General features: G+C 36.2%; 2 protein-coding genes across 2 annotated transcripts; both read right to left on the bottom strand.

Moving 5' to 3' along the window:
• Positions 1–1,577: 1,577 nt before the first annotated feature.
• Positions 1,578–20,974, bottom strand: nploc4 (NPL4 homolog, ubiquitin recognition factor). The gene is made up of 17 exons (XM_067368709.1): positions 20,821–20,974; positions 19,693–19,773; positions 15,562–15,671; positions 14,525–14,752; positions 14,252–14,300; positions 12,513–12,607; positions 12,306–12,429; positions 11,983–12,162; positions 11,222–11,308; positions 7,833–7,904; positions 7,621–7,747; positions 7,164–7,324; positions 4,945–5,016; positions 4,512–4,604; positions 4,214–4,333; positions 3,832–3,934; positions 1,578–3,690 (listed from the first exon to the last, which is right to left on the bottom strand). The coding sequence occupies exons 1-17, from the start codon at positions 20,833–20,835 to the stop codon at positions 3,533–3,535; spliced, it is 1,875 nt and encodes a 624-aa protein (XP_067224810.1). The 5' UTR covers positions 20,836–20,974; the 3' UTR covers positions 1,578–3,532.
• A 2,289-nt stretch (positions 20,975–23,263) lies between these two features.
• pde6gb (phosphodiesterase 6G, cGMP-specific, rod, gamma, paralog b) lies at positions 23,264–25,549 on the bottom strand. The gene is made up of 4 exons (XM_067368729.1): positions 25,451–25,549; positions 23,908–24,108; positions 23,585–23,625; positions 23,264–23,340 (listed from the first exon to the last, which is right to left on the bottom strand). Exons 2-4 carry the CDS (start codon positions 24,051–24,053, stop codon positions 23,264–23,266), a joined length of 264 nt encoding a protein of 87 aa, XP_067224830.1. The 5' UTR covers positions 24,054–24,108; positions 25,451–25,549.
• Between the last annotated feature and the right edge of the window lie 636 nt (positions 25,550–26,185).

Raw genomic sequence — 26,185 nt, 5'->3', positions numbered from 1 at the left:
GGAGTCGGACTTGTAACCTGAAGGTTGCGGGTTCGAGCCTCAGTACTGACAGGAAAGTAGGTGGGGGGAGTGAATGAACAGCGCCCTCTTCCACTCTCATTACCCACAACTGAGGTACGAGACACATAACCACCAATCACTCCCTGGGCACCGCAACAAAAACGCCTGCCCCCGCTCTGGGTGTGTGTTCACACACTTGGATGGGTGAAATGCACAGCATAATTCCAAGTATGGGACACCATACCTGGCCACACGTCAGATCACTTTCACTTTTTTCACAGTAATTTTTTAAAACATTCTTTAAAATATCCCTAAACCTAAGGTTGCATTCATATTTATGCTAACAAATAACTGGTTTGTTAAACATAATTTGAACAAAGTTCATGTGTACCTATCATAAATGAACCTATAATGAAAGTAGTAGGTTTTATGACATCCATGCATCTCCACGCAGAAGAGCTATATTAAAGGTGCCCTAGATTCAAAAATTGAATTTACCTCGGCATAGTTAAACAGTCTCAAACTCCATTGTTTCCTCCTTCTTATATAAATCTAATTTGCTTAAAAGACCTCAGAAGAACAGGCGAATCTCAACATAACACCGACTGTTACGTAACAGTCGGGGTGTACACCCCCAATATTTGCCAGCCCATGTTCCCAACATTATGAAAGGCATTACACAAGGGCAGCCAGTATTAACGTCTGGATCTGTGCAGAGCTGAATCATCAGACTAGGTAAGCAAGCAAGAACAATAGCAAAAAATGGCAGATGGAGCAATAATAACTGACATGATTCATGATATATTTTTAGTGATTTTTGTAAATTGTCTTTCTGAATGTTTCGTTAGCATGTTGCTAATGTACTGTTAAATGTGGTTAAAGTTACCATCCTTTCTTACTGTATTCGAGGAGACAAGAGCCATCGCTATTTTCATTTTTAAACACTTGCAGTCTGTGTAATGCATAAACACAACTTCATTCTTTATAAATCTCTCCAACGGTGTAGCATTAGCCGTTAGCCACGGAGCATAGCCTCAAACTCATTGCAGAATCAAATGTAAACATCAAAATAAACACTGTACTTACGCGATTAGACATGTTGCATGACGAACACTTTGTAAAGCTCCATTTTGAGGGTTATATTAGCTGTTTGAACTTTATTTTATGTTGTTTAAGGCAAGCGAGAGCTCTTGGGGCGTAGAGCACCAGATTTAAAGGGCCACACACCCTGAATCGGCTCATTTCTAATTCTGCCCCAAAATAGGCCGTTATAAAAATGAATTAAAAAAAAATTTAAACTTCACAGACACATTCAGGGGACACCTTAGACTTATATTACATCTTTTAAAAAAAAGTTCTAGGGCATCTTTAAAACCAAACCCAAACTTTGAATAAGTCCATCTGCTCTGTTTGTTTGGGATCTACTGTATGTAGAGCGATACTTCAGACAGCACAGGGCGTCAACAGATAAGGACAAAAACTATCAACTTTTGTATGGCCAAAATTTGTTGTTGAATACATGAATAATATAAGAAAAAGACAAGAAAAAAAGACAAGACCACAGCATCCAAAGGAATCTGTTTTATTGTTGAACTATTATCTTTGTATTTAAAAACCCAAAACCAATCGAAAGCATACAACTTGTTTTGTGACAATGGGGTGTAAGTACAGCAATCTGCAGCTCAGAGAAAAGACTGTACAACCTCAAACCTCAAAATTTTAAACCAAAAACAGACTTTATCCTGTGGGCAATGATCAATGTGTGCCTATCTAAGTGAACCAATAGACTGATTTTAGTGTCGAAAATGATGGGTGAGTTTGAGAATCAAGAAACTCTACAAAATATAGCGCAATGTAAACATCTAGATAATTTCAGAGGGCTGAAATTCTCCTGAATGCATATTTAAGAGATCATGTCTTTGGGCTGGTTTCTAAAACACTGAGGAAGTCATGACCAAATGAAAAAGTCTGTCATAAGACAGTATAACCCTGTGTCCAGCCAGTAAAATCTGCCCAGATTGCACAGAACAATCTACAAGATCTATGAGGCTGGTTTACAAAAACATCCAAGGGCAAAGATGTCAATCAAGTGGACTAAGTTTACACTTTTGCTTTTATAATTGTAGCTCTGTTCTTTCCCTATCAATCAATCTCTCTTTATCTCCACCAGATGTGGAGCCAGCAGGTGGGTGAGGGTCTTCAGAGACGGCCCTGACAGAAACCTTTGAAAGTGCAATGAGATAGGCTCCTCAAGGGCTGAATGCCGGGGGAAAAATTATCTCCATAATTGAAATCTGGACAAGCGCCAGGGGGACGGAAGGGGAAATTGATAATGAAAGGGCGATGACAGTGAAATGGTGCAGAAAATGGTACCAGCACCAAAGTTGAGTGGCTACAGTTTTTACGAGGCAAATGTAAACAAATTAATGTGGAAAGCATAGCTTCTTAAAGGGATCGTTCACCCAAAAATGAAAATTCTGTCATTATTTACTCAAGTTGTTCCAAAGCTGTATGAATTTTTCTTCTGCTAAACACAAAAGATGATATTTTGAAGAATATATCGGTAACCAAACCCCAAAAAATAACTATGGAAGTCAACGGGCCCCATCAAATGTTTGGTTACCCATATTCTTCAAAATATCTTCTTTTGTGTTCAGCAGAAGAAAGAAATTGATACAGGTTTGGAACAACTTGAGGGTAAGTATTTGATGGCCGAATTTTCATTTTTGGGTGAACTATCCCTTTAAGCCTTCAGAAGTCACCAATCAGTTACAATCTTAAGGAAAAGGAACCGTACTCTTGGTCTGCAGCCAAACCAACCATTTAAACTTCAATCTAATCAAGCATTTAGAACTGACGCTCAAAGAAACTCTTCGTCCATCAAAACAAAGTGAAGGATTATGAAAAATTAATGGAAGAAAATTTAAAAAAAGGTGAAGAAAAAGGGTGAAAAAAAGTGTTCTGAACTTGCAACACTATGGTGATGTGAAAAAGATGTTTCAGCTGCACATTTACCTCAAAATGGCCTTGAAAAAGTAATTTCTCTCAACATATAAAATCTTTTGAAATTAAATAACAGCATTATTCCTTCTCTGTTTATTATTTACACAACATCCTCAGTGAGAGTTGGGAAAAGACGTTTAATATCAGAAAAATTGATCATGTTTCACCAATGGAGCTGAAAGGTTATACTGGACCGCAAAGGGAGATGAGTGGGGTGAAAAGAGCTTTGCCCAAGTGCTTTGTCTAAATAAAAGTCCCAGAATGCACTGGGCTCACACAGAGAGTGCTACATGGGTACAACCCATCATCTTCGGCCATCTTTCATCATCAAAGTGATGCAGCTCACAGCGTTGGATTGGGCGCATATTCGAGCACGCGGCTGGCATAGGCGTTTAGATCCGACACAGTCAGTGAGGGAGGGGAGGAGTTAAGGATTAGGCATACTAAAACGGCAGGAATACAGGGAAGCACGCCCACTCTCACTGCTGTTCCCAGTGGGATGTACGGTTCAGCCCGGATTCTTGGGGTTTTAGCTGCGGGGCAAACTGCACATTTCGCAGTGCTCAGTGCCAGGTTGGTTCATAAAGGTGCAGTGGAGGCAGGACCACACAGCCGAAGAGGACTGTGGGAGAGTTGGGCCACCCATGGCATAATCCATAGATCCGGACGGCTGCCCTCCAACTGTGCCTGGGATAAAGAATAAAAAAAAAAATCATAATATTATCAAAATGGAGATGCTCTCAAAAATGAACTCCTTCAAATAGTGAAAAATTGTCCTTAAAAAATAAAATAACAATGAATAATACTAAAAATAACAGGACTACTCACTGCAGAGCTGCTCGATTGTGGCCCATTGCTCTGATTTCTTCCAGGTCTGAGCCAATTCCTCATTGGATGTCTTCACCGCATCCAACAGAAGTCCGATGCTGTCCTGTAGATATAAGAGAGAAGGGCAAAATAAATGTACAAACTTTTTAGAAGATGAAGTTCACTCTTGGCAAAAACAAGCGTAGCAGTAGTATAGTACACCAAAAAACAAGTATCACAGTTGTGCCTACAGAGGAACTAGATAAAAACCAAGCATGACAACCTGAAGAGCCAAAAAAGAAAGTAAAAAAGGAAAGAATTACAGGGTTAAGTGGGAGATTGTGTTGTGTGTGTGTGTGTGTGTATATATATAGATATAGATAAATACAATGAAAAAACTCACCTGTAAGGGCATGACCTCATTGGTGACAAGAAAGAGGAGCAGGTGGAAATCCGAGACTATGCCCAGGAAGGAGGAGGAGGAAGAACACTGGGAAAGATACGTCGCTAAACTGTGGAAGTCCTGCACACACACATTTTAAGTGAATATTTAACAAAGAACTATACATTTAGGGGCAGGACTAAAAATGGTAGAATAGAATTAAAAACAGTTTCATGCGCAATGCAAGGCTTATAGATATGATACAGACCTAAAATATCATTCCTAGACTGAAAAGAGACATCAAACCCTAAATTTGTACCTGAGTCTCTCCCAAAGCATCTCTGTTTTCGATGGGGAAGCGAAGAGTAGAGGAGAAGGTGAACACAGGGTCTTTTGGGAAAGTGGTTGTGATCTGAAAAAACAGAGTTAAACAGCAATGACAAACAAAAGACTATGATAGCATTCATTTATTTACAAAGCTTTAAATGAAAGGAAGTTCAGTGGGTCAATCAGGAATGGGCCATTTGTTTACAGCCAGTTTGATGCCATGTACCATAATGTGCATATGGCTCTCGGTTGGGTCTTAAAGATTAGCTATTCACTTATGTATTTGTATCAAAGTTAAAAGGACAACAACTGTATATATCTACTCCCCTACACCATTGTTTTTTTTGACTGGCATGTGTAGGTTGAAGGCCTAGAGTATGATCAGTGCAAAAGTATGTGGTTGTAACAACATGACAACTACTCACGTCAATGATCAAGTACTCCACTGGCAGTGGTCGGGCTAAATGCGTGATGTCATTGCCGAATTTGTCTGTATCCTGAGGGTGAAGAAAAAGATTTGAAAATCTGAGCCTTTTTATGCCTCACAATGGCAGAAGTGATGCTGATAAGACTGTTTATGCCTAAAGCAATACATATTAACTTTCGTTCCCTCTGTTTTAAGAAATGTGACAAGCTCAGGTAAAAAGAAAGCTCAGACTGTTCAGAAACATCAGTCAAAACCTGTAATTGATATGAACAAGGCTACAGTTACATGCCGGAACAGAACTGAAAATGTAAAGGGTTAAAGGGTAAAAGTCTGTATGACTGTTCTGAAAACGTGCATATACTTCTGTTCAAAGGTTTGGGGTCAGTAAGATTTTTTTTTTATTTTTATGAAATTAATACATTTATTAACCAATAATACATTAAGGGGGGGTCTAATGCTATTTCATGCACTCTGACTTATTTACACTGTTAAAGAGTTGCAGTCTCATGCTAAACATGTCCAAAGTTTCAAAACACGAGTTGATGTATGACGGAGTATTTCTGTGCCAAATACACCCCCCACCCCCATCCCAAGTTGGGAACTTCAACTATAACAGTACATAAGACTTGCTTAGACAAATCAAAATTAAAACCTGCGGCTCGTGACGACACATTAATGTCCTAAGACACGAAATGATCGGTTTGTGCGAGAAACCGAACATTATTTATCTAATTTTTACCTCTAATACACCATGTCCAACTTCGTTCAGCTTCCTGTTAGTGAGGTCAAAAAACGCGTTCTGATGACGCCCATATGCTTCAATGAGCGCGAGACATCACTTCCGTTGTCAGAGCGCGATCAGACCTCACTAGCCGGAAGCTGAACGAAGTTGGACATAGTGATGTATTAGAGGTAAAAAATTATATAAATACTGTTCGGTTTCTCGCACAAACCGATCGTTTCGGGTCTTAGGACATCAGTGTGCCGTCACGAGCCGCAGGGTTTAATTTGGATTTGTCTATGGAAGTTTTTTCGACTATTATTGTTCAAGTTCCCAATCACTGCTATTATTTGACTGACAGACGGCAGCGGTTGCAGTTAAAAATCATAATTTGCGTTCGACTGAAGAAAAAAAAAGTCATCTACATCTTGGATGCCCTGGGGGTAAGCAGATAAACATCAAATTTTCATTTTTGGTTGAACTATCCCTTTAAGGGAACAGTGGATGAAGTTTGTTTTTCCGGGGGAAATGATGGAGTTGTGCGTGTATGTTTGTTTGTTCCCAGAATTTTGGTGATTAATGTTTTGTAAACAAGTACCAGTTCGTCACTTGATTTGCTAATCACGGGCGGTGAGTAACTGCATCAAATATCTGTCTTTTGTTGGCAATCAGCGCGCAAGTGCATAAAATGTAAACAACACAAATGTTTTTCTTTCCTTTTTTATTTATAATGATGTCGCAGCTAGCAGACAACCTCTATGCAAAAGCTGCGCGTGCTCATGACTCTTTAGCTCTGCCTACAGCAGGCACGCCTCCAGGAGCTCGGCTTTTTTCGGAAAGACTCGGTACAGCGTATCTATCTTTTATAAATATGATAAAACTAAAGATTTTCGAAGATATGAAGGATGCTATACTACTCTACAGGTGCTCAAGATTAACATGAGATTGGTAGAAAAAACTGTTACCTACCCTTTAAATTAATCAAATCACAGTAAAAACTTTCACATTGTTACAAAAAATATTTTAAAAAATGCTGTTCATTTGAACTTTCTATTCATTAAAGAATCCTGAAAAAACTTATCACATTTTTCACAAAAATATTAAGCAGCGCAACTGTTTTCAAATTATTCTTGAGCCCAAATCAGCACATTAGAATTATTTCTAAAGGATCATGTAACACTAAAGACAGGAGTAATGGCTGCTGGTTGTTTTAAAATATATTAAAATAGAAAACAATTATTTTAAATTGGAATAATGTCACAATATTAGAGTTTTTACTGTAATAATTTTACTTTTGGTCAAATAAATGCATCCTTAGTGAGCCAAAGACTTTTCAAAAACATAAAAAAATCTTACCAACCCAAACTACCTTACCCAAATGTAATGTATGTGCATGCATCCATGCATCATAATTGCATGCAACCTATGCATTTAGCATCTGTCTTTCATAATATCATGTATGCCTGATAATCTGTAGGAGTGATTTAGTCCAGTACCTTATAGAAGACATCGGGGACGTACTGCTCCGTGCTGGACTCTTTGGCATAGCCCAGTTCAGGAGCATCTCTGCAGGGCAGTAGACACTCATCCCTCACCAGAGCCATGCACTGATTGGACACCTGATACCCCTCAAAGTGCACCTGGTTATCGGGACCCCCTGACAACACACACACACACACACACAAAAAAAAACAACAGTCAAATCCATGCTCTGTTTTTCAAGAAACTTTTTTCTTTAAGTACTAAACCGGTTCATTTTCTGTATCATTCTCAAAAAAACAAAAAAAAAAACAAAAAAAAAAAAAAAGCATGGACTGAAACAGACTGAGTGATTTATCAGCCTTGAAGCAAATACCACACAGGCTTCTGACACAACCAAATGCCTTAATTTATCACCTCACTGGAAAACAGAACAGCAGCAGTAAATCTTGTGCAAAAGAGGACGCTGCCTACCTGTTGCCACCACTGTGACAAACTTGGATCCAAAATGGCCATCTGGAGAAAGCCGACACGCATTGGCATGTTGGTTCTGGAAGTGTCCAGCTGTGATGCACTCCTCTGCACTCAGAAAGTATGAATCCTGAACATATGAAACATATCCATTGGTCAATAATGATATTAGAACACAGCATGTAGGTAGTCTCATCTTTCATTTGCCAACTCACCTTGTTTCTGGTGTAACGGACGGTGCCTATCCTGGTGTCCTCTGATAGCAGATCTGTGAAAATCCACCCCACCTGAAAAAAACCCCAGCTGATATTACTAATCAAAAAAAGCTTTAGTTTCCATGCCAAAACTACATTTGAAAGCTGTTCCACATGCTCAGGCAGAAACAAGGGACACTTCTATCATCCATCAGTGTAACTTGAAAGTATCATATGGAAGTCATAGAGGTGTGGAGAGAGAGGAACTGAGAATCCCATTACAGAGCCTCATGGGATGAATGACTACACTAAAGCAGATCTACACTAAAAACATCCAGCCTCCCACCTCAAGCTGGTTCTGAGACTAACCTGACTACTCTACTAACACTAACCAGTCTCAGACCTAGGGCTGGGTACCGAACTCGATACTTTTTAGGTACCGATCGAACTGCCTCGATACTACCGAGTATCGAAAAGTGTCTTGTCATTCGGTACCAAATTTCGGTACCTCCAGAATGGAGCCGATCGAGGAGAGGGGCGGAGAAATGCTTTCGCTGTCTCGTTGAGGAGCAAGTAACGTTGCGCTACATTGTTATTTATATCTAAATGTGCGAGAGGGCGACTGAATCAACGGTTTCGTTTTCAGTTTATCTCCGAATGGACGGGTGAGAAACGGCTGTTTATGTGAGCAGCCGGTTCACTACAGATAATACTGTTAACAGAAAACAAAAGTGTAGCACTGCCTGCAGAAACAGCGGAACGCGCAATGTTTTTTAGACTAGTTATGGACAGGTACAATACACAGCAGCTTTACATCAGCGTTCGTCCCTCAAGTCTATGGAAACACGCGACCGGTTCATGACAGGCTCGTTCACCTGCACGAGCACAGGCTCTGCCTCTGGCTCCAGAACGCGAACAATTCTGCTGAAAAAGAGGTATCAGCGTCCTCCTGATACTGCGGATAATTTGCAGGTCGGGCCAAGTAATAAAAAAATAACATTCAAATTAATTGCGGGTGGATGAGAGATGAATCATTAATGTGTTGATTTTAATGAAGACACAGAACTCTTATTTCACGGTAAGACGCAACGAACTTGCGTCACTCTTACTTCCGCTTTGATCTTGTTAATAATAATAATTTTTTTGAAGAACAATTGCTGAGTGATTTAAAAAGAGCCTCACATACTTAATTTTTTGCACTGAAAACTAAACTTTATTAAAACTATTTGCACTGATTTATTGTGTTGGGTAAATTTTGTTAATTTGTGCTTTTTTTATTCTCCGCAGTGGCTCAGGAGATGAGTCTTTGAGTCTGATAAAAAGTCAACAAAGTTAAAATATAAAACCAAAGATTTTTTTGAGGTTATGTAATCTTGTTTAAACAGATTTTATAAAACTGGTACCGAAAAAGGTATCGTTTAGGTATCGGTATCGAAGTCAAGGTATCGGTATCGTCTCTGTATCGAAAATTTTTGAACGATACCCAGCCCTACTCAGACCAGCACTGCTTCTCACCCAAACATCAAAATAAGCCAAATTATCAAGCAATCTAAAAATACATATCTGGAACATTGGGATCAGGAATCTAAAACACAAAGTAAAATCAAATTATGAATTAGAATATCTTCAAAGTGTCAAAGACACAAAGCAGAGATGGATCCTGACCAAGTACAGGATCTGTGAGCACAGTCTAGCCATTGGGACTGGCAGACACAGAAAGAGCTGGTTACCCAGAGATCAAAGGGTGAGTTCAATGTAGGACAGGAGAGATCGAGACAGAGATACACATCTATAAAAGATCTCTACTTAACCAAATTCAGTAACTCAATAAAGAACTTTACAGCCATGACATATTTTCTTCTATTATATTGTTTTTTTGTTTTTCTTATTCATTATTATTTTATGTATATATGTATTCAAAGCTTTGCCAATATTGTACTATTTACAGTCATGCCAATAGAGAGAGATCCCAAAAGCAGGACACATAGGTACAAAATGACCTCATGCTGTATCGTGTTTGTTTTTTATATTGAATATATAAAACTAAATAAAAATGAATAGAAACTATATATGGACATTTCAAATAATAATAAAAAAAATGACAAAAGCACAACAAAATTACTAAAACTTTTTAACTTAAATTTGATAAAAAAAAAAAAAAAAAAACTATTAAAAAGGTGCCATCGAACGTTTTTTTTACTGGATGTAATATAAGTCTAAGGTGTCCCCTATTTTGGGGCATCATTAAATATGAGCCGATTTATGCTGTATGGCCCCTTTAAATCTCGTGCTCTCCGCCCACGGAGCTCGCGCTTGCCTTAAACAGTGCATAAACAAAGTTCACACGCTAATATAACGCTCCTATGGATCTTTACAAAGTGTTCGTCATGCATGCGGCATGCATGCGGCATGCATGCGTCGGATTATGTGAGTATTGTATACTGTTATATTGTTTACATTTGATACTGAATGCATTTGAGTCTGTGCTCCGTGGCTAACGGTTAATGCTACACTGTTGGAGAGATTTATAAAGAATGAAGTTGTGTTTATGAATTATACAGACTGCAAGTGTTTAAAAATGAAAATAGCGACGGCTCGTCTCCGTGAATACAGTAAGAAACGATGGTAACTTTAACCACATTTAACAGTACATTAACAACATGCTAACAAAACATTTAGAAAGACAATTTACAAATATCACTAAAAATATCATGATATCATGGATCATGTCAGTTATTATTGCTCCATCTGCCATTTTTTGCTATTGTTCTTGCTTGCTTACCTAGTCTGATTATTCAGCTGTGCAGAACCAGACTTTAATACTGGCTGCCCTTGTCTAATGCCTTTCATAATGTTGGGAACATTGGCTGGCATATGCAAATATTGGGGGCGTACACCCCGACTGTTATGTAACAGTCAGTGTTATGTTGAGATTCGCCTGTTCTTCTGAGGTCTTTTAAACAAATGAGATTTATATAAGGAGGAGGAAACAATGGAGTTTGAGACTCACTGTATGTCATTTCCATGTACTGAACTCTTGTTATTCAACTATGCCGAGGTAAATTCAATTTTTCAATCGAGGGCACCTTTAATAAATCTACAATAGTATTTCTGTGATACTAAAATAACACTGCCCTTTATCTGGGTTGTAGTCTTTGTTTTGAATGTGTTTTGCACATTGCCACTAGTAGATTATTGTAATTTAGCCTATTGTTCCTGATGGAAGCCACCTGTGAATGTGTTATGCTTTTGTCATTAAAGCAACCTGCTCCCTCCTCTCCCTCAAGCGGATGATTTTAAATCCTGTTGTCTTTAATAACTTAGGTAAAATGTTATTTCTTTCATAAACTACCATTTAATTATCCCAGACATGCCCCCAATTTTAAAAAGTAATGGAAAAGGCCTCTCACCTTCCGTAGGCCCAGTTTTGCAGCAATCTCCTCAACTGCTTCTGCCTTTGGATCTTCAATCAATTCCAAGCTATTCTGGGTTCCAATCTGAGTCACAGTACACAAATGTAAAAGGAAAAGAGCATGAATCAGCGAAACAATACTTTGACCTTTTTGAATCAAATAGTATTTGATTAAGAAACTACAGCAATGAAGTGCAATACTGCATAATTTTGTTAATCATCGAGTGGAAATTTGGATGAAATAACAGACATGGTCAGTTATTTTTTTATAATTTTTTTTTAATTTAATTAATTCCACAGTCTTGGAAAACCTGGATATATGAGGGAATTTTAAAAGTGTGATTTCTTGAATGTTTTAGAAAAAGGCATGGGAATTTTTATAATGAACATACATTTTTGTCAAGCTCTAAAATGTGATTGGGTAGAAATTGCTATTTGTGGGGAAAAAAGCCCTGTAATCACAAATCTTTATAGTTATTATAACTCATAGCAACTCATACATCTGTAAATAAAGTTTACAAATGTGCTTATTTCTCATTTCAGCAGAAGTACCAGAAATCTTTGAGGGCCTTCAAATTTTGTCTGAGAATGGGGGGCCTAATTATAAAAGTTAGTCTGCCCTCTTGTGTTTATCTGGTACTAGTGCAGGTAACACACAAGAGCTTAGAAAATCAGTCACTCAAAATTATGAAAACATACTTGGTGCTATTGTTATGATTGCAGTAAAGGATGATGGGCCACTGATTCTAAATCTCTCACCTGAGGAGGTTCATAAATGGCGGCAACCTCTGCTCGAAGGCCGAGAGGGATGTCTTTGTGCTCAGTGTAGCGTCCGTACAGGTACCCCATCCGCTGGTTACCCGTCTTCCTCCAGAAGTCAAGGAAACGGTCAGCAATGGTGTGGTTTTCAAACATGATATTATCCACATGTCGATATTTCTGCAACAAGAATTTTTGGAAACAGAAGTGGATCGTTTTTAAGATTAGTTTTTAAATAAATTAAGTGATTTGTGAACAGTTTGTCTGTATGTAATTTAAGAAGTAGATGAAATTAAAGAGATTTATGAAACAGAGCTGGGTACCTGTCTGTTGAGAGTGATGGCGCTGGGTTGGCACTTGGTACAGATGCCCTCTGGCCAGGGCGGATGACCCTCACAGCCGGATTTAATCTTACAGCTGATATTCTCAAGTGCCACAAACTTCCCCCTGACAGAAACAAAACTTTATTAAGTCACTTTATTTCTACAGTCTTATTCAGGTAAAAGTGGAGAGTTCCCAAAAGCACTAACTTGTCTGCTCCGCCCGTGAGTTTCCGGATGTAGGCGTGGAAGGACATGTGCTTGACCGGTGGGTCTAGGTGGTTCAGATAGTCTTCATCAAAAGGCTATTAAAACAGAAAATGCAAGATGACTTAGTAAATGTACTCTCGTGCCATGTAGTGTTGTAATCAGTACTCTCTGTGTAACACATGTAGGTTAGACCAGTGGTCCTCAACCTTTTTGACTTCAATGCCCCTCATTATCCTAGACAAAATTCCATGTAAATCAAGATATTTAAGGTAATTCTGCTATAATGACAAAACTTTTTGGGGTCAATATATTAAAATATTAAAATACCATATTGTTCCAAATACAAGACGACCCTGATTATAAGACGAACCCCCTTCAAGATGTACCTATTAGAAAAAGGCATTTTGAAGATCAAATCTTGTTTGTTTTTTTATAAAGAAATGCTTTTATTTAAACATAATATTCATATTGAATATTTTTCATATATTAATTTTTGTATTTAAAATATGGTAAATACTAGTAAAATGTACCAAATAAACACTTTTTGGCATATCATAAAAATACACAGACAGTTAGGCTATCCATCTCATAGTGAAAACCATGTAGTCTACCAAAATTTTGTTAACAGTAGAAGTGAAATATTGTTGTAGTTTTTGTAGAAATCTGGGTACCATTTTACGTTTTAAAATCACGTATGGGGGATGTTTGGCCCCGTGAGTGAGGCACGCAAACATGACAGTCACGCGGCTCTTAAAGGGTTAGTTCACCCAAAAATGAAAATAATGAAGCTTCGGAGCGTTATGAATCTTTTGTGTCGAATCATCTGTTCGGAGCGCCAGAGTCGTATGATTTCAGCAGTTTGGCGGTTTGACACGCGATCCGAATCATGATTCGACACAAAAGATTCATAACGCTCCGAAGCTTCCTGAAGCAGTGTTTTGAAATCGGCCATCACTATATAAGTCGTTATTATTATTTTTTTGGCACACCAAAAATATTATTGTCGCTTTATAATATTAATATTGAACCACTGTACTCACATGAACTGATTTAGATATGTTTTTAGTACATTAATGGATCTTGAGAGAGGAAATGTCATTGCTGGCTATGCAGGCCTCACTGAGTCATCGGATTTAATCAAAAATATCTTAATTTGCGTTCCGAAGATTAATGAAGGTCTTACGGATGTGGAAAGGCATGAGGGTGAGTAATTAATGACATTATTTTCATTTTTGGGTGAACTAACCCTTTAACTGTTAGTGTTAGTCTTATTGCACTTGCAATCTTCTAAAGTTACACTCTGACACACCGTATTTCTTGGCACACTCGTTTTACACGTATTTGGCGCCACCTATTGTTGAGGGTGTATTATTGACCTGTAAAACTCTAGACCCTGAATATAAGAGAAAACCATTTTTTCATATGTGAAAAAAAACATTGTCTTATTGTACTTGTAAAGATTACATTAAAATTAGATTAATATTTATATATGACTTTTCCACTTGTTTTTGATTGAGATAACATATTGAAATACTTTCAAAATTCCTCATATATCCAGGTTTTCCAAGACTGTGGGGACCCTGGATCTTAAATAAAAATGATAGTTGTTGGGGAACAAATTAAAATAAGCTATGAGCTTTCATCTTGATTTGTTTTAGCTTATTTTAAGTCATCTTGAGGCTGCCCTGAAAGATTGCATCACTATTCTTGTGTTCCAAGAGAGGATCACAAGTTCTTACCTCTAAAGGTACGCAGTGCACGCATTTCCCCATGAGACCATGCCGGCACCTGAGAAACAATGACAAAGAATGACTCGTAAAAATAAAAATAGTCTCTGCATACTCTGCAGTCCTCATATTGCAATGAGAGACCATAACCCTAAGCTGCATATTGCAATAGCTCCAAAGTATGGCATGAAAATACCTCTGAAAATCCACTAGGATTTGAGAACAATACATGCAACATAGATCAAAACTTCTTCCAAGGTAATGTGGAAAGAAAAGCCAACTCACAGCTGGGGGTCTCTGTTTCTGTAGATCTTTCCCTCCTGCTTGGACAGATACTGGTCAATCTCATCCTCTGGGATCTGTGGTGCAGAGTGTGAGCGGGATAAGGAAGATGATGAGGAGGAGGAGGAAGGGAAGGAGGGGTAGGAAGAAGAAGTGTGAGGCTGAGCTGTGTCCATGTTCTCACTGGAGGGTCCCGCTGAGGATGGGAAAAGAAATAGCATATCGCCATGCCTAAAAGACAAAGAAAAACAACTCGGTCACGTTTGCTTACACACAGTGGGTCTCATTCATGAAACACGAGCAGAACAGATTTTTGTGTAAATCGTGTGTAAAGTGGTTCTGGCGTAAATTTTCGGATTCATTAAAATGTTCGTATTTTCCATATGTTAGTTGGTACGAAAGAAATCTACACCTGCTCCCAGCCACGCATAAATAGTGCGTTTAACATCCGAACGTTTTGCTTATTAATAAGGCTGCATTTTAATTCACCTTAATAAAAGGTACATATTTACACAGCATTTTGAAAAAATAATTAAAGTAATTACATAAGTTTTTTCTTTTTACTTTTATTGTGAGAGCCAGTAATAGCATCTGCAAACGGAGCACTTTAATCAAATAATTGATTTCAATAGGGCTGGGCAAACTAATGTCCCCTTAATTGTTATGGAAATTGTTTCCTATAAAATGGCCAAAATCCTTCATTTGGTGTCATAATATGATGCCCATATATAGTTGTCAGTCGGATTTAATGGGCGGGATTTATGGTAATTGAGAATGAGCGTGCACGCACATCCCATTTACGACTGATTGGAATTCATTAACACACACACACATTTCACTATCACTTCTGACGTTTACAAAGTATTTGTGAATCAGGAGAAGAATTTTCGGGAAGGTCTCTTTACGCGCAAATCACTCACATATTTACTCGTATATTTACGAATGTTTCATGAATGAGACCCAATGCCATGCTCTTGTCAAGACACAAACCCACACGTGCACAACAGAGTAAACCCAATCTCTCACAACTGCACACGTACTTGATTTTCAGCAGGCTGAGGGTCTTGTTCTGTGACAGGATCTCTCCAGTCTTGTTCCGGTTCAGGTAGATGGAAAAACCATTTGAACTGAAGCCAAACTCTTTGGCAACCTGGAAAGAAGGTAACAAAGGACATCAGAAACAAGAAGTTTTTCATTGTATTCCTGAAACTGATGGAATTAATATAACTGCAGCCCAGTTGTTCTCATTCTGGGTCCATTTTAGATGTCTAATCCTCATTTTGGAGCTTCTACTTATAAGATGACATACAGTCGTTTGGTTGTGGGGTAAGGAGTGCATCCAAAATATGTGGTGTCAGTGATAATTATTTGACTTTCAGACACTCCAGTGATGACTGCAGGACCGTGAGTCTCTAAAGCCATCCAGATAAAAATCCTATGAAAAACACTGAGATGATGATGCAAGAAACTAAAAGAGATGCAACTTATTTTCAAAAGAAATGAAGGCTTTACACAGAGACATACATAATGCAAAAATCTATTAACCAATTAATAAAAAACTAGATAAAATAATACTGCATGGTAGACAAAATCAGGATAAAATACTACCAAAATTGACCAACATGCACTATTATTCAAAGTTTGGTATCAGTAAACCTTTTTTAAAAGAAATCTTTTATGCTAGCCAAGGCTGCATTTATTTGATTAAAAATACAATTTAATGCATCCTTGCTGAATGAAAGTATTAATTTTTCAGTTAAAAAAATAATATTACTGACCCCAAACTTTTAAAAGGTACTGTGCACAGCTGCACACTAAAATTACATAGATAGATACTCATTGATATCTAGTTTACTTGCTATTAAAAGGGATAGTTCACCCAAAAAAATATTTTGAAGCATGTCTAACCAAACAGTTGATGGGCCCCATTGACCTCCATAATATTTTATCCACACTATGGAAGTCATTTAACTGTTTGGTTACCCATAAAAAAGAAGATTCAAAATATTTTCTTTTGTGTTCATTAGAAGAAATAAATTCATACAGGTTTGGAACAACCTGAGGGTGAGTAAATGATGACAGAATTTTCATTTTTGGGTGAACTATCCCTTTAAGTTCATCAGACAAAACCCTGAATATCTTTCAAAGATGTTTTGCAGCTAACATGGCAAATGCAGTCATCAATTCCTTAAATCAAAAGCACCTAATACACTCACTTAAAAGGGGCCATTCACAACACGAGACACAGGTCAGTGGAGTGGACAAAGAAAACTCAAAGTCTAGAGATGCGTTTTTTAAATGTTGAACTTATTTTAACGAGGGCAGTGGATTTAGAATGCTGCGTCATGCACGAGATGCTGCAAAAGATAAGAGACATGAGCAAAAACGTCTATCTAGAGCGTTTACATAAAAAAAAATATGGAAAAGAAGCGCAGTGGAAAGGTAAAATGTGTTCTGTGTTAATAACATATTCCACAGGGAAATGTTTTAAAAATGCAGTCTGCATTTCTTTTGATCCAAGCACCACAACACAAGATAAGCACACAATTCTCAGTCAGAGGTCATAGCTGGACTTCTCTCTGTCTCTTTCCTGCTATTTAATGCTGAAATCAAACAGTGAGACGGACTCAATTGATCGCTGACTCACTCTCCTCCCTCCTGCTGAGACACATGAATCTTTAATGGGCCCTGCAGTGTCTACATCAGGCAAACACAAACCCTCTGCCTGTCTCAAAACAGCCTGTAGCACCTTCAACTAAAAACATCCAAAATCCTCTATGACATATATAAATTTATATAATCCTAATGACAATTTAAGATATCAAAATCAAGATTTAGATGAGACATGAGGTTGTCATGAGATGACATACATGTTGAAATGGTTTTCTGCACTTATTCTGCATATTAATTACTACTTTTCTACTTAATATATGTAACTAGATAAACCTATAAATGGATTATAAAAAATACATCTAATATTAGGGGGGAAAAAAAAAAAGAGTAATAGACTATAGAGCAGTGTCATTTTATATCATGCAGATACTATTATAGTTTTTATTAATATTTTGAATATTTTTTATTTTCTGTTTTCATTTTAATTGTAGTTAAATTATCATCAATTTTGTGTTATTTAGAGTTTGTCAATATATTTTAGTATATCAAGTTAAACTAAATGAAAATGAGAAATGTTGTTTTTTTTTATATTTATTTAAAGCAATAAATGTTTCTTTTATGGTTTTAGTTTCAGCTAGTCTCATGTAGCTCCATTGCCAAAGAACCACCCAAGAGGATGTCTGACCTAAATATGAAGCAACCAATCACATTTCGTTTTATTCCGCATCATGTTTAAGGGTGTGAACATGTAAGGTCGATGTCCCTATGATAACAGACCAGAGTGCATCTAATAAATGATTCATTCAAGAATGCTGTGGAAGACAATTGCGCCGCGAACTTCACATACTTTCAAAAATTCAATGTGTAATTGATCTTGATAAGCACTTATTGTAACATTTGTGACCCTGGACCACAAAACCAGCCATAAGGGTCAATTTTTTTGAAATTGCGATTTATACAACTGGAATCTGAGGGGGCAAAAAAAAAAAAAAAAAAAAAATCTAAATCAAAATATTGAGGAAAATCACCTTTTAAGTTGTCCAAATTAAGTCATTAGCAATGCATATCTACTCACAATATATATATCTTTATGGTAAGAAATTTACAAAATATTTCCATGCAACATGATCTTTACTTAATATCCTAATGATTTTTGGAATAAAAGAAAAATCAATAATTTTGACCCATACAATGTATTCTTGGCTATTGCTAAAAATATACCCGTGCGACTTAGGGCTGGTTTTGTGGTCCAGGGCCACATTTGTAAACACGACAGCTTTCTTCTTCAATGAAGGGGTTTGGCGTCAGAAGACAAAAAGAACGCAACACACACGTCTCCCGGAAATCCTGTAGAATTCAACCAATCAGACGACGACTTAAAAACCTCCCATTTTGTGTGCCTTATGCATCAGACGTTTAGCCAGCAGTCCATGGACGTGATGTCTGAGGCTGAGACTAAGTTTCAACCAACTACACCAACCGTGCTACAGGAGCCCTACATTTTATATTTTGGGCTTTCGATGGCATTTTGGCCCCGAGCCCTGGTTCATTCCTGACTCTGCAGCAAGCGCACCGCCCATCAAGCTTTGCACCACAGTGGAAGTGCATGTCACTGCGGCCCACATCTGTGAGACTGCAGCATATAGACATAGGTCTCCTTTTTCAGAGCTGCCTCATTAATAAATCAACATTCAGCACTCAGCAGGAGTCTGGGTTGCCACTATTAATGACTCACAGGATCTGATGCTGTGCTTTTGTTGTAGTGCTATTCTCAGCTTTTTTATAGACAGCCTATGAATGTAACAATTGAAAAAGTGCAGAGGCATGGCAATGGATACAATCTATGGTGAATAGTAACGCCTACTCTGTCATAACTACAGTGAAGGGTGAGCAAATAAATTTGACAGTATATTCAATATTCATTTGAATGAAGATTTTGCTGCCGATAAAAAACAAATAACACATAACTTAATATGCTTGGCTACAAAGGCTTTTTGATAAAAGTTACATTCCATTTTTAGACCAAATACATATCATTCACTGCCACTGAAAAGTTTCGGGTCAGTGAGAATTATTTAATGTTTTTGAAAGTTTTGTTCTCCTCATTTCTAAGTCACTTTGGATAAAAGCGTCTGCTAAATGATTAAATGTAAATGTAAATGAAAGAAGTCTCTTGGTTTGGTTTTGGTGCTCAAGAACCATTTTTTATTATTATCAATGTTGAAAACAGCTGTGCTTGTTAATAATTTTGTAGAAACCATAATACATTTTTTCCTTGGATTCTTTGACGAATAGAAAGTTAAAAAGAACAGCATTTATTGGAATTTTTTTTTAACATTATAAATGTCTTTACTGACACTTTTTACAATTTAAAACCCAAACAAACACATTTTATATTTATATTTATATATATATATATATATATATTGCAGTGCAGCCATACTATTAATAAGAGATTTTAATGGAGATAATTGTAGATTTTATCTTTTAATTACTTATGAGAAAAAAAAAATTATAGCACAGAATGAGGTCTAGGGCAAAATTTTCATTCCCTTTACCTTCTTAAGGAAAGCTGCAGCTGTCTCGCGCTTTGTTGAGGCGATTTTTTTCATTCCCTCTGGAGATTGGACACGGATGATCTGTCAATGAACAAAAATAAAGGAAGGAAAGTTTACAGTTAGAGCAACAGGTATGTTTATTATTCACAAAAATCCTAGTACAGAAAAAATAAGCAAACATTAACTTTCAATGGACAATAAATCTCAATTAGAGGCATAATGCAAGTTGCAAGCCATGGGTGGAGCGTGAAGTCCAGCTCCTTGTCTCTGAATGTAATTTGGGCGTAATGGGTGGAGCTAGAAGGTCCAACCTGATCTTAACCCGACCCATATCTTTTCCTCAATCCATAACATCCAAAGAGGTGGAGCTGGATGTCATTTGGCTCTGCAATGAGCACCACTTGGATTAAAACGGCACGAGAGCACAACTATTAATCAGCCTAAAACAAGTCAGTACGAAAACAAAACAGGTGGCTGGAGGGCAAACCATTGACATTTGACACTCAAAGGTGGTGTTGATATGCATGCCACACGACTCCATGTCCAAACATCTAACTGAATGACATATAATAATAATAATAATAATAATAATAATAATAATAATAATAATATCATATTAACGCAGAGCTACACCTCTGGTCTCACAGCTTTCCCTTAATACAAAAGCAAAACAAAACATCATGTGCCATTCAAAACACTCTAATAAGTTACTCAATGTCAATTCACTTCCAAGATATAAAACTATAAGGAACACAACAGTTTAAAACAATCCTAACTGAACTGAGGTCATACCTTAATATCTCAACTATTAATTTATATGAAATTCATCTAGACTTTAATAAGCAGACATTAACTTACTAAGTTAACACTGACACATTTTTTCTTCATTTACCTGTGCCAAGCCAAATAAAGTCAACCTCAGCAGAAATATTAAACCCCAGCGCTAAATCATAACGAGTCAGATGAATGGTAAACGCATAGATAAACGTTGTTTTTATTGCTTAATGCATTTCTGGACGATTCTGGGTGAGTCTGATCATTAGCATCATGCTAACAATTCTGCTGCCTCATCACTGGATGACAGACTTCACTCAAACTGCCAACATACACACGCAAACTGACACTTACTATGTTTTCTGCCATGTTGAAGGGATGAACCGTCCCCGTTGATGTCGCCAAAATGAGACTTGACGTATTTTAATATCGCTGTTTATGTGATCTGCTCGGGTCTATGCAGCGATGCCAAACTCACAGAGCCGGTGCTACATCTATACGAGTCCGGGTTATGACGGGATCATGCTTAAAGTCACCGGATAGAAACTAGGAGATATGTTATGTTCCCGTATCTTCTTCTTCTTTTTTTTTCTTTCTTTTTTTTTCCAAAGATTATTAATTTTATATATTATATATTATTATATAGTTGTAGCTTTTTTTTAATAGTTTTTGTAATTCACTTTGAAGTTACATTTGTAATAGCTTTTGTTTTTGTGGAATTTTCCATCTAGAGATCTTATGACATTTTTCTTTATACTGTAATTTAACCTTTATTTGCATGTTTATTTGTGGTGGCCTATAATATATATATATATATATATATATATATATATATATATATATATATATATATATATATATATATATATATATATATATATATATATATATATATATATATATATATGGTATTGGATCCAAAATAGAAACCACTCTCTTAAAAATAAAATATTTCAGCACTCACTTAAACTGCAATTATGACAGTTTAATGACACTGCTAATATGTTAATTCATATATTTTATATATTATATTTATTATACAAGTTTATATTTTTATATTTTGTTCAACAAGTGGAAGTCAATTCTTTATATTTTAGTTAATGCATTATACAGTATTTGAAAAAAAAAATGTAAAAGATAATTTATTTTTTATAGTCTTAATTTATTATATTCAAACATTTTGTAATATATATATATATATATTTTAAATCAGCTCTGCTTATTTATTTCCCAGCACACAGACTATTACACTAATATCAGAGGCAAGAAAAAACAAGCAAATTATTTTTTACTTTTTTTTTCAAGCTTTATTTTGATCTCATCCTGTAGAGAAAAAACTTCACTTTAGTCAATGATGTCAACCCTACATGCCTGAAACCCCTATCTGCAAAATACAGGCCAAAATAACACAAAATATCTTCACTCATAACTTGAGGATTCAGGAGGACACACAATCTTAATACATAAGGATTTGTGTAAAAATTAACATATGTTCATGCTTGCGCAAACCACTTTTTTATAGTATAAAATTTACTTTGGATACAACATTTATATTTGGATAAATGAGGAGTTGACTGTGTGGGAAATGGGCTTTCATTAAATTAGAAATACCTATAATGTGACTAAACTAATGGTCGAACAAATCAATGAATGAACATAAAACTTAATGGTGAAAGACAGAGCATGCAACAAACATAAACATAGGGAAATAAACACGTACTTGACACAATGACAAAAAAAGTGGAAGAAAATTATTGGCTAGAAAATCATAAATCTATGAAAGAGACAGGACATTTAAATGGAGCCTTATACGATGAGTAGACCAAATTATAATGAATGATAATGTACAATGAAATATACAAATGGAAATTAATGAATAAATTATTAGTAAATCTAAAATGGGACACAAAGAAGAATATGACGATGAAGATGAAAAATGATGGCGATGAAAAATAACTAGGCCTATATGAATGAATGAAACACAAGACATGACAGCCCAATACACTGCTCCCTAACAGTCACCCGAGAGACTTACTGAAACCGAAAATTATAGCCCAAAATGAATTCTAACGATCCAGTTGTGCCTGTATGCACTGAATAAGGGGGTTGCAAAAACACAAAGCCAATATGATATTTAAAAAGTAACTTTTCCTGAACATATCCTTACACAGACATTAAAAAGTAGAAGGGAGTGGAAAGGTTGAAATGTCAAAATCTGTATTTATTACCCAATTGGGTAGCCTGATGGAGAAAGAGTGGGCTGAAATAACGTTTTGGTGGTCTAGCTAAAATGTCGGCCAGCAGGGTGTTTCATCTCTACAGGACTTTGATCTTTTCTTATGTACTCGGCGAAGGTGGAGTGAAGAGGCACCGAGGCACGTGAAATGAGAAGCCAGGCATTTCACGGGTACGTCTCTTGTTTTTACTCACACTGAGGCTGTCTTGCTTGCGTATGTTTCGTGTTCCAGAAGAAAATGGAGGGAGAGTAGAAAAGAGCAAAGAAAAGGAGCAGCAGTTTTTCTAGGCAAACAGAACGCGATCATAGAGACTTTTCTGTCCTATTTGAGCAGAACGTGTTCTTGGACTGCAAGAAAGAAGAGAAACCGGAGGGATTGATAGTCAGATTTTTTTTTGTTGTTGTTGAAATTTTTCTTAGTTTTTCCATTTTTATAAATGTTGCTCTTTTGTGTGTTTATTCTGTTATAAAAGATGGAATGGTGCACTTGGAGCCAATGGCCAGGACGGAGGCAGGTGGTTTGGAGACCATGACGAGAAGGGTGACGAGAAGGTGAAGGGCTCAGATGATACCATACTGAGCCAACTCGTGAAGCTCCAGATGGTTGAAGGCCTCCCAGGGGCAGATGACAGTGATGTCTGTAGGTAGAAGAAACACAGCAATATGAGTTCATCTAGCATTCAAAGAGTTAACTTAAGCAGCTTGAAGGCTAGGTAGCATTCATGTCATTGATGATGCTCAGTATGAGAGGCTTGTCTGACATACATGCACTGTCTGATCAGACTAACCCTGTCAAGACAAGGGCGGCTTAGAATAGATGGTAGGTGATGTTGTCATAATGGCAAAACACGTGAGGAAAAATGCAGAGCAGATTATGCTTACCAGTGCCTAAACCTTCCATGCCAGGGATGTCATCTCCAAATCTGTAAAATAAAATAAAATAAAATAAAATAAAATAAAATAAAATAAAATAAAATAAAATAAAATAAAATAAAATAAAATAAAATAAAATAAAATAAAATAAAATAAAATAAAATAAAATAAAATAAAATAAAATAAAATAATCAATTGAACATTGAAAATATTTAAAACATTTATTTTTAATATAGTCATGTAATATTAAAAACATTTTTAATATTACTTTAGTATAATAAAATATGACTGAAGTGTGAAATAGCCCAAATAAATTTGACACTGTAACTTACCCTTGGACACCCTTCTTCGGTGGCTTGCTCTTGAACTGGCGAGTCTGCCTCTGCTTGAACTTAGGTGGTCCTTTGCGCGGTGTGGCGGGACCACCAGTGACACGGGTGGCTGATTTGATCTCTGGTTTGGGCGGCTCAAGATTCATGGCTGTTGGTCACTGTTGGTCTCTTCTCTTTAAATTCAATCCCCGTGATGTAGTGCTGATTTAAAAATATCAGAAAAACTGGAATGAGTTTATGGTTCACACCCAATGACACATTGATTTTTCTATAAAATGGATTTTGGCTTCATTCTGGAAAGGAAATTTACTGCAATGGAGTTTACTCGCTCACATGACATTTAAAACATAATTGACTTTTTATACACACGTTAGGCTAGGAAGGTTAGGCTAATTGCAAGGTCAAACCGGCACCTAATGAACATCTATGGCGGCCACCTCAGACTGAGAAAACTTTACCCATAATCCTCTTACTGATGAGTAATACGTAAATCCCGATACATATTGCGTTCTAACTGAATGTCCATCATGGCCAGTGCTCCCTGAAAAGAGCTCTTGGAATGAGTGATGGGTAGGGTGACCCATTTTGTGTAATCCAGAGCTTGGATTAATAATTGTCCCCCCTCCCAATGGTGACAATCTGCACTTGGGTTAATCTTATTAGAGCAGGGATAACACCAAACATGCTGAGCAAACAGAAAAGAGTCAAAATATGACCTTCAGGTATATTCCTCAAAGACTAATGAGAATATATGCCATACTGTCACAATGGCACTTGTTGTTTCCTACTTCTTTTTTTTTAATTCATTCTTTAATAATGAATTCTATTAAAATCATATTCATAATCACATTATATTTATAATAATAAGGCCCATGGTTTGCATACATATTTTGCAAATAAATAGATAAATAAATCTTAAAGATGAATATTCAGTTTGTACAATTTGTAGATTATTATTATTATTATTAATTATATATATATATATATATATATATATATATATATATATATATATATATATATATATATATATATATATATATATATATAAACTTTTTTTAACATATATGATCTAAATATCCACTCTAAATAAACTATGTTAATGAAAATAAACCATTTGTCATCATTTGAAATAGTTACATTGAAAGTTTTCATACTTTACAGATGAAATTATTATACAGCATTACAAGAATATTTAATTTAATTTATTTTTTTGGTCAATTGTGACATTCTGTGATCAAATCATTTTGCATAATCACCACTAAACGGAATAAATTACTTGTCCCAGGTAAACTTTCATGTCCATTTCCTCTTGCATAATGAAATTATTTAAACTATTATTATTTCATACTGTTAATTTATTTATTCAATAAGTAGCCATATAATAAGCAGTCAGCTGGTCATTATCACAAAAAAGCCCTTCAAGACCCATATACTTCTGACAGATTGTATCATTTCAGTCACATTGTTACTTTACTTCAGAATATTATTACAGAACATCTCATTCCTTACTGATGATTAAATATTCAAAGGTTCTACTCACCGGTTGATTGACAGGCTGTTGACTGGGTGCAGCTGCAGCACCGTTGCCTTATGTATCTCTCTCCTGAGGAGGAGTGGATGTCAACGCTCGGCTTTCCTAGGAGCGGTGCAGGGTTTACAGGTCTTTTATACTCTCTGGCCCCCACAGAAGATTAGGAGAGGGACGCCTCCCGCCCCGATCCCCTCGACTGCAGATGAACACAATATGTGTGTATGTGTTTAATGGGGCATGTGTGTAATGGGGCTTGTTTATTACCTATAGATTTTTTACATAATGAAACAAAATATATACATAATATAGTGCATATATAATGTTCTCAAACAGTATTTGGACACATAAAATATCTGAATATCTTTGTATTTGATGAGGCTACTTTATATAGGCCTCGTAAATGTATACTGAATCAACCAAAAGTAGTATGAAAGGTGTTTAGAATTTATATTAAATATTCCTATTCATGTTAAGAATTGATGTATAGTATAAATATTCATTTTTATTATGAATAAACTGTATTGTTCAATAATAACAGTCAAATACTTATCTCACATTGCTCATTGTATATGTAAAGTTTCTGAACTTACAGAATACTTATGCAGTTCTGCTTGCAGAATTTAATTAGGTGTTAAAGGAGAATATTACAAATGTATATATATATATATATATATATATATATATATATATATATATATATATATATATATATATATATATATATATATATAAAATCAAATAAAG

Source organism: Chanodichthys erythropterus, chromosome 19 (genome assembly GCF_024489055.1).
Source record: "Chanodichthys erythropterus isolate Z2021 chromosome 19, ASM2448905v1, whole genome shotgun sequence".
In the NCBI taxonomy this organism is placed as follows: Eukaryota; Metazoa; Chordata; class Actinopteri; order Cypriniformes; family Xenocyprididae; genus Chanodichthys; species Chanodichthys erythropterus.
Note: the sequence above shows the minus strand (reverse complement) of the source record. Positions and strands in the feature narration are given on the sequence as shown.

Excerpts from the sequence above, each read along its gene's own strand:
- nploc4 (XM_067368709.1), bottom strand. Across the intron at positions 12,163-12,305 it reads CCATCACTCTCAACAGACAG|AAATATCGACATGTGGATAA; the intron begins GTACCCAGCTCT and ends TTCTTGTTGCAG. Across the intron at positions 7,748-7,832 it reads TCCGTTACACCAGAAACAAG|GATTCATACTTTCTGAGTGC; the intron begins GTGAGTTGGCAA and ends TCATATGTTCAG.
- pde6gb (XM_067368729.1), bottom strand. The coding sequence starts at position 24,053 with ATGAATCTTGAGCCGCCCAAACCAGAGATCAAATCAGCCACCCGTGTC. Across the intron at positions 23,626-23,907 it reads CCGAAGAAGGGTGTCCAAGG|ATTTGGAGATGACATCCCTG; the intron begins GTAAGTTACAGT and ends TTTATTTTACAG. Across the intron at positions 23,341-23,584 it reads CATGGAAGGTTTAGGCACTG|ACATCACTGTCATCTGCCCC; the intron begins GTAAGCATAATC and ends TTCTACCTACAG.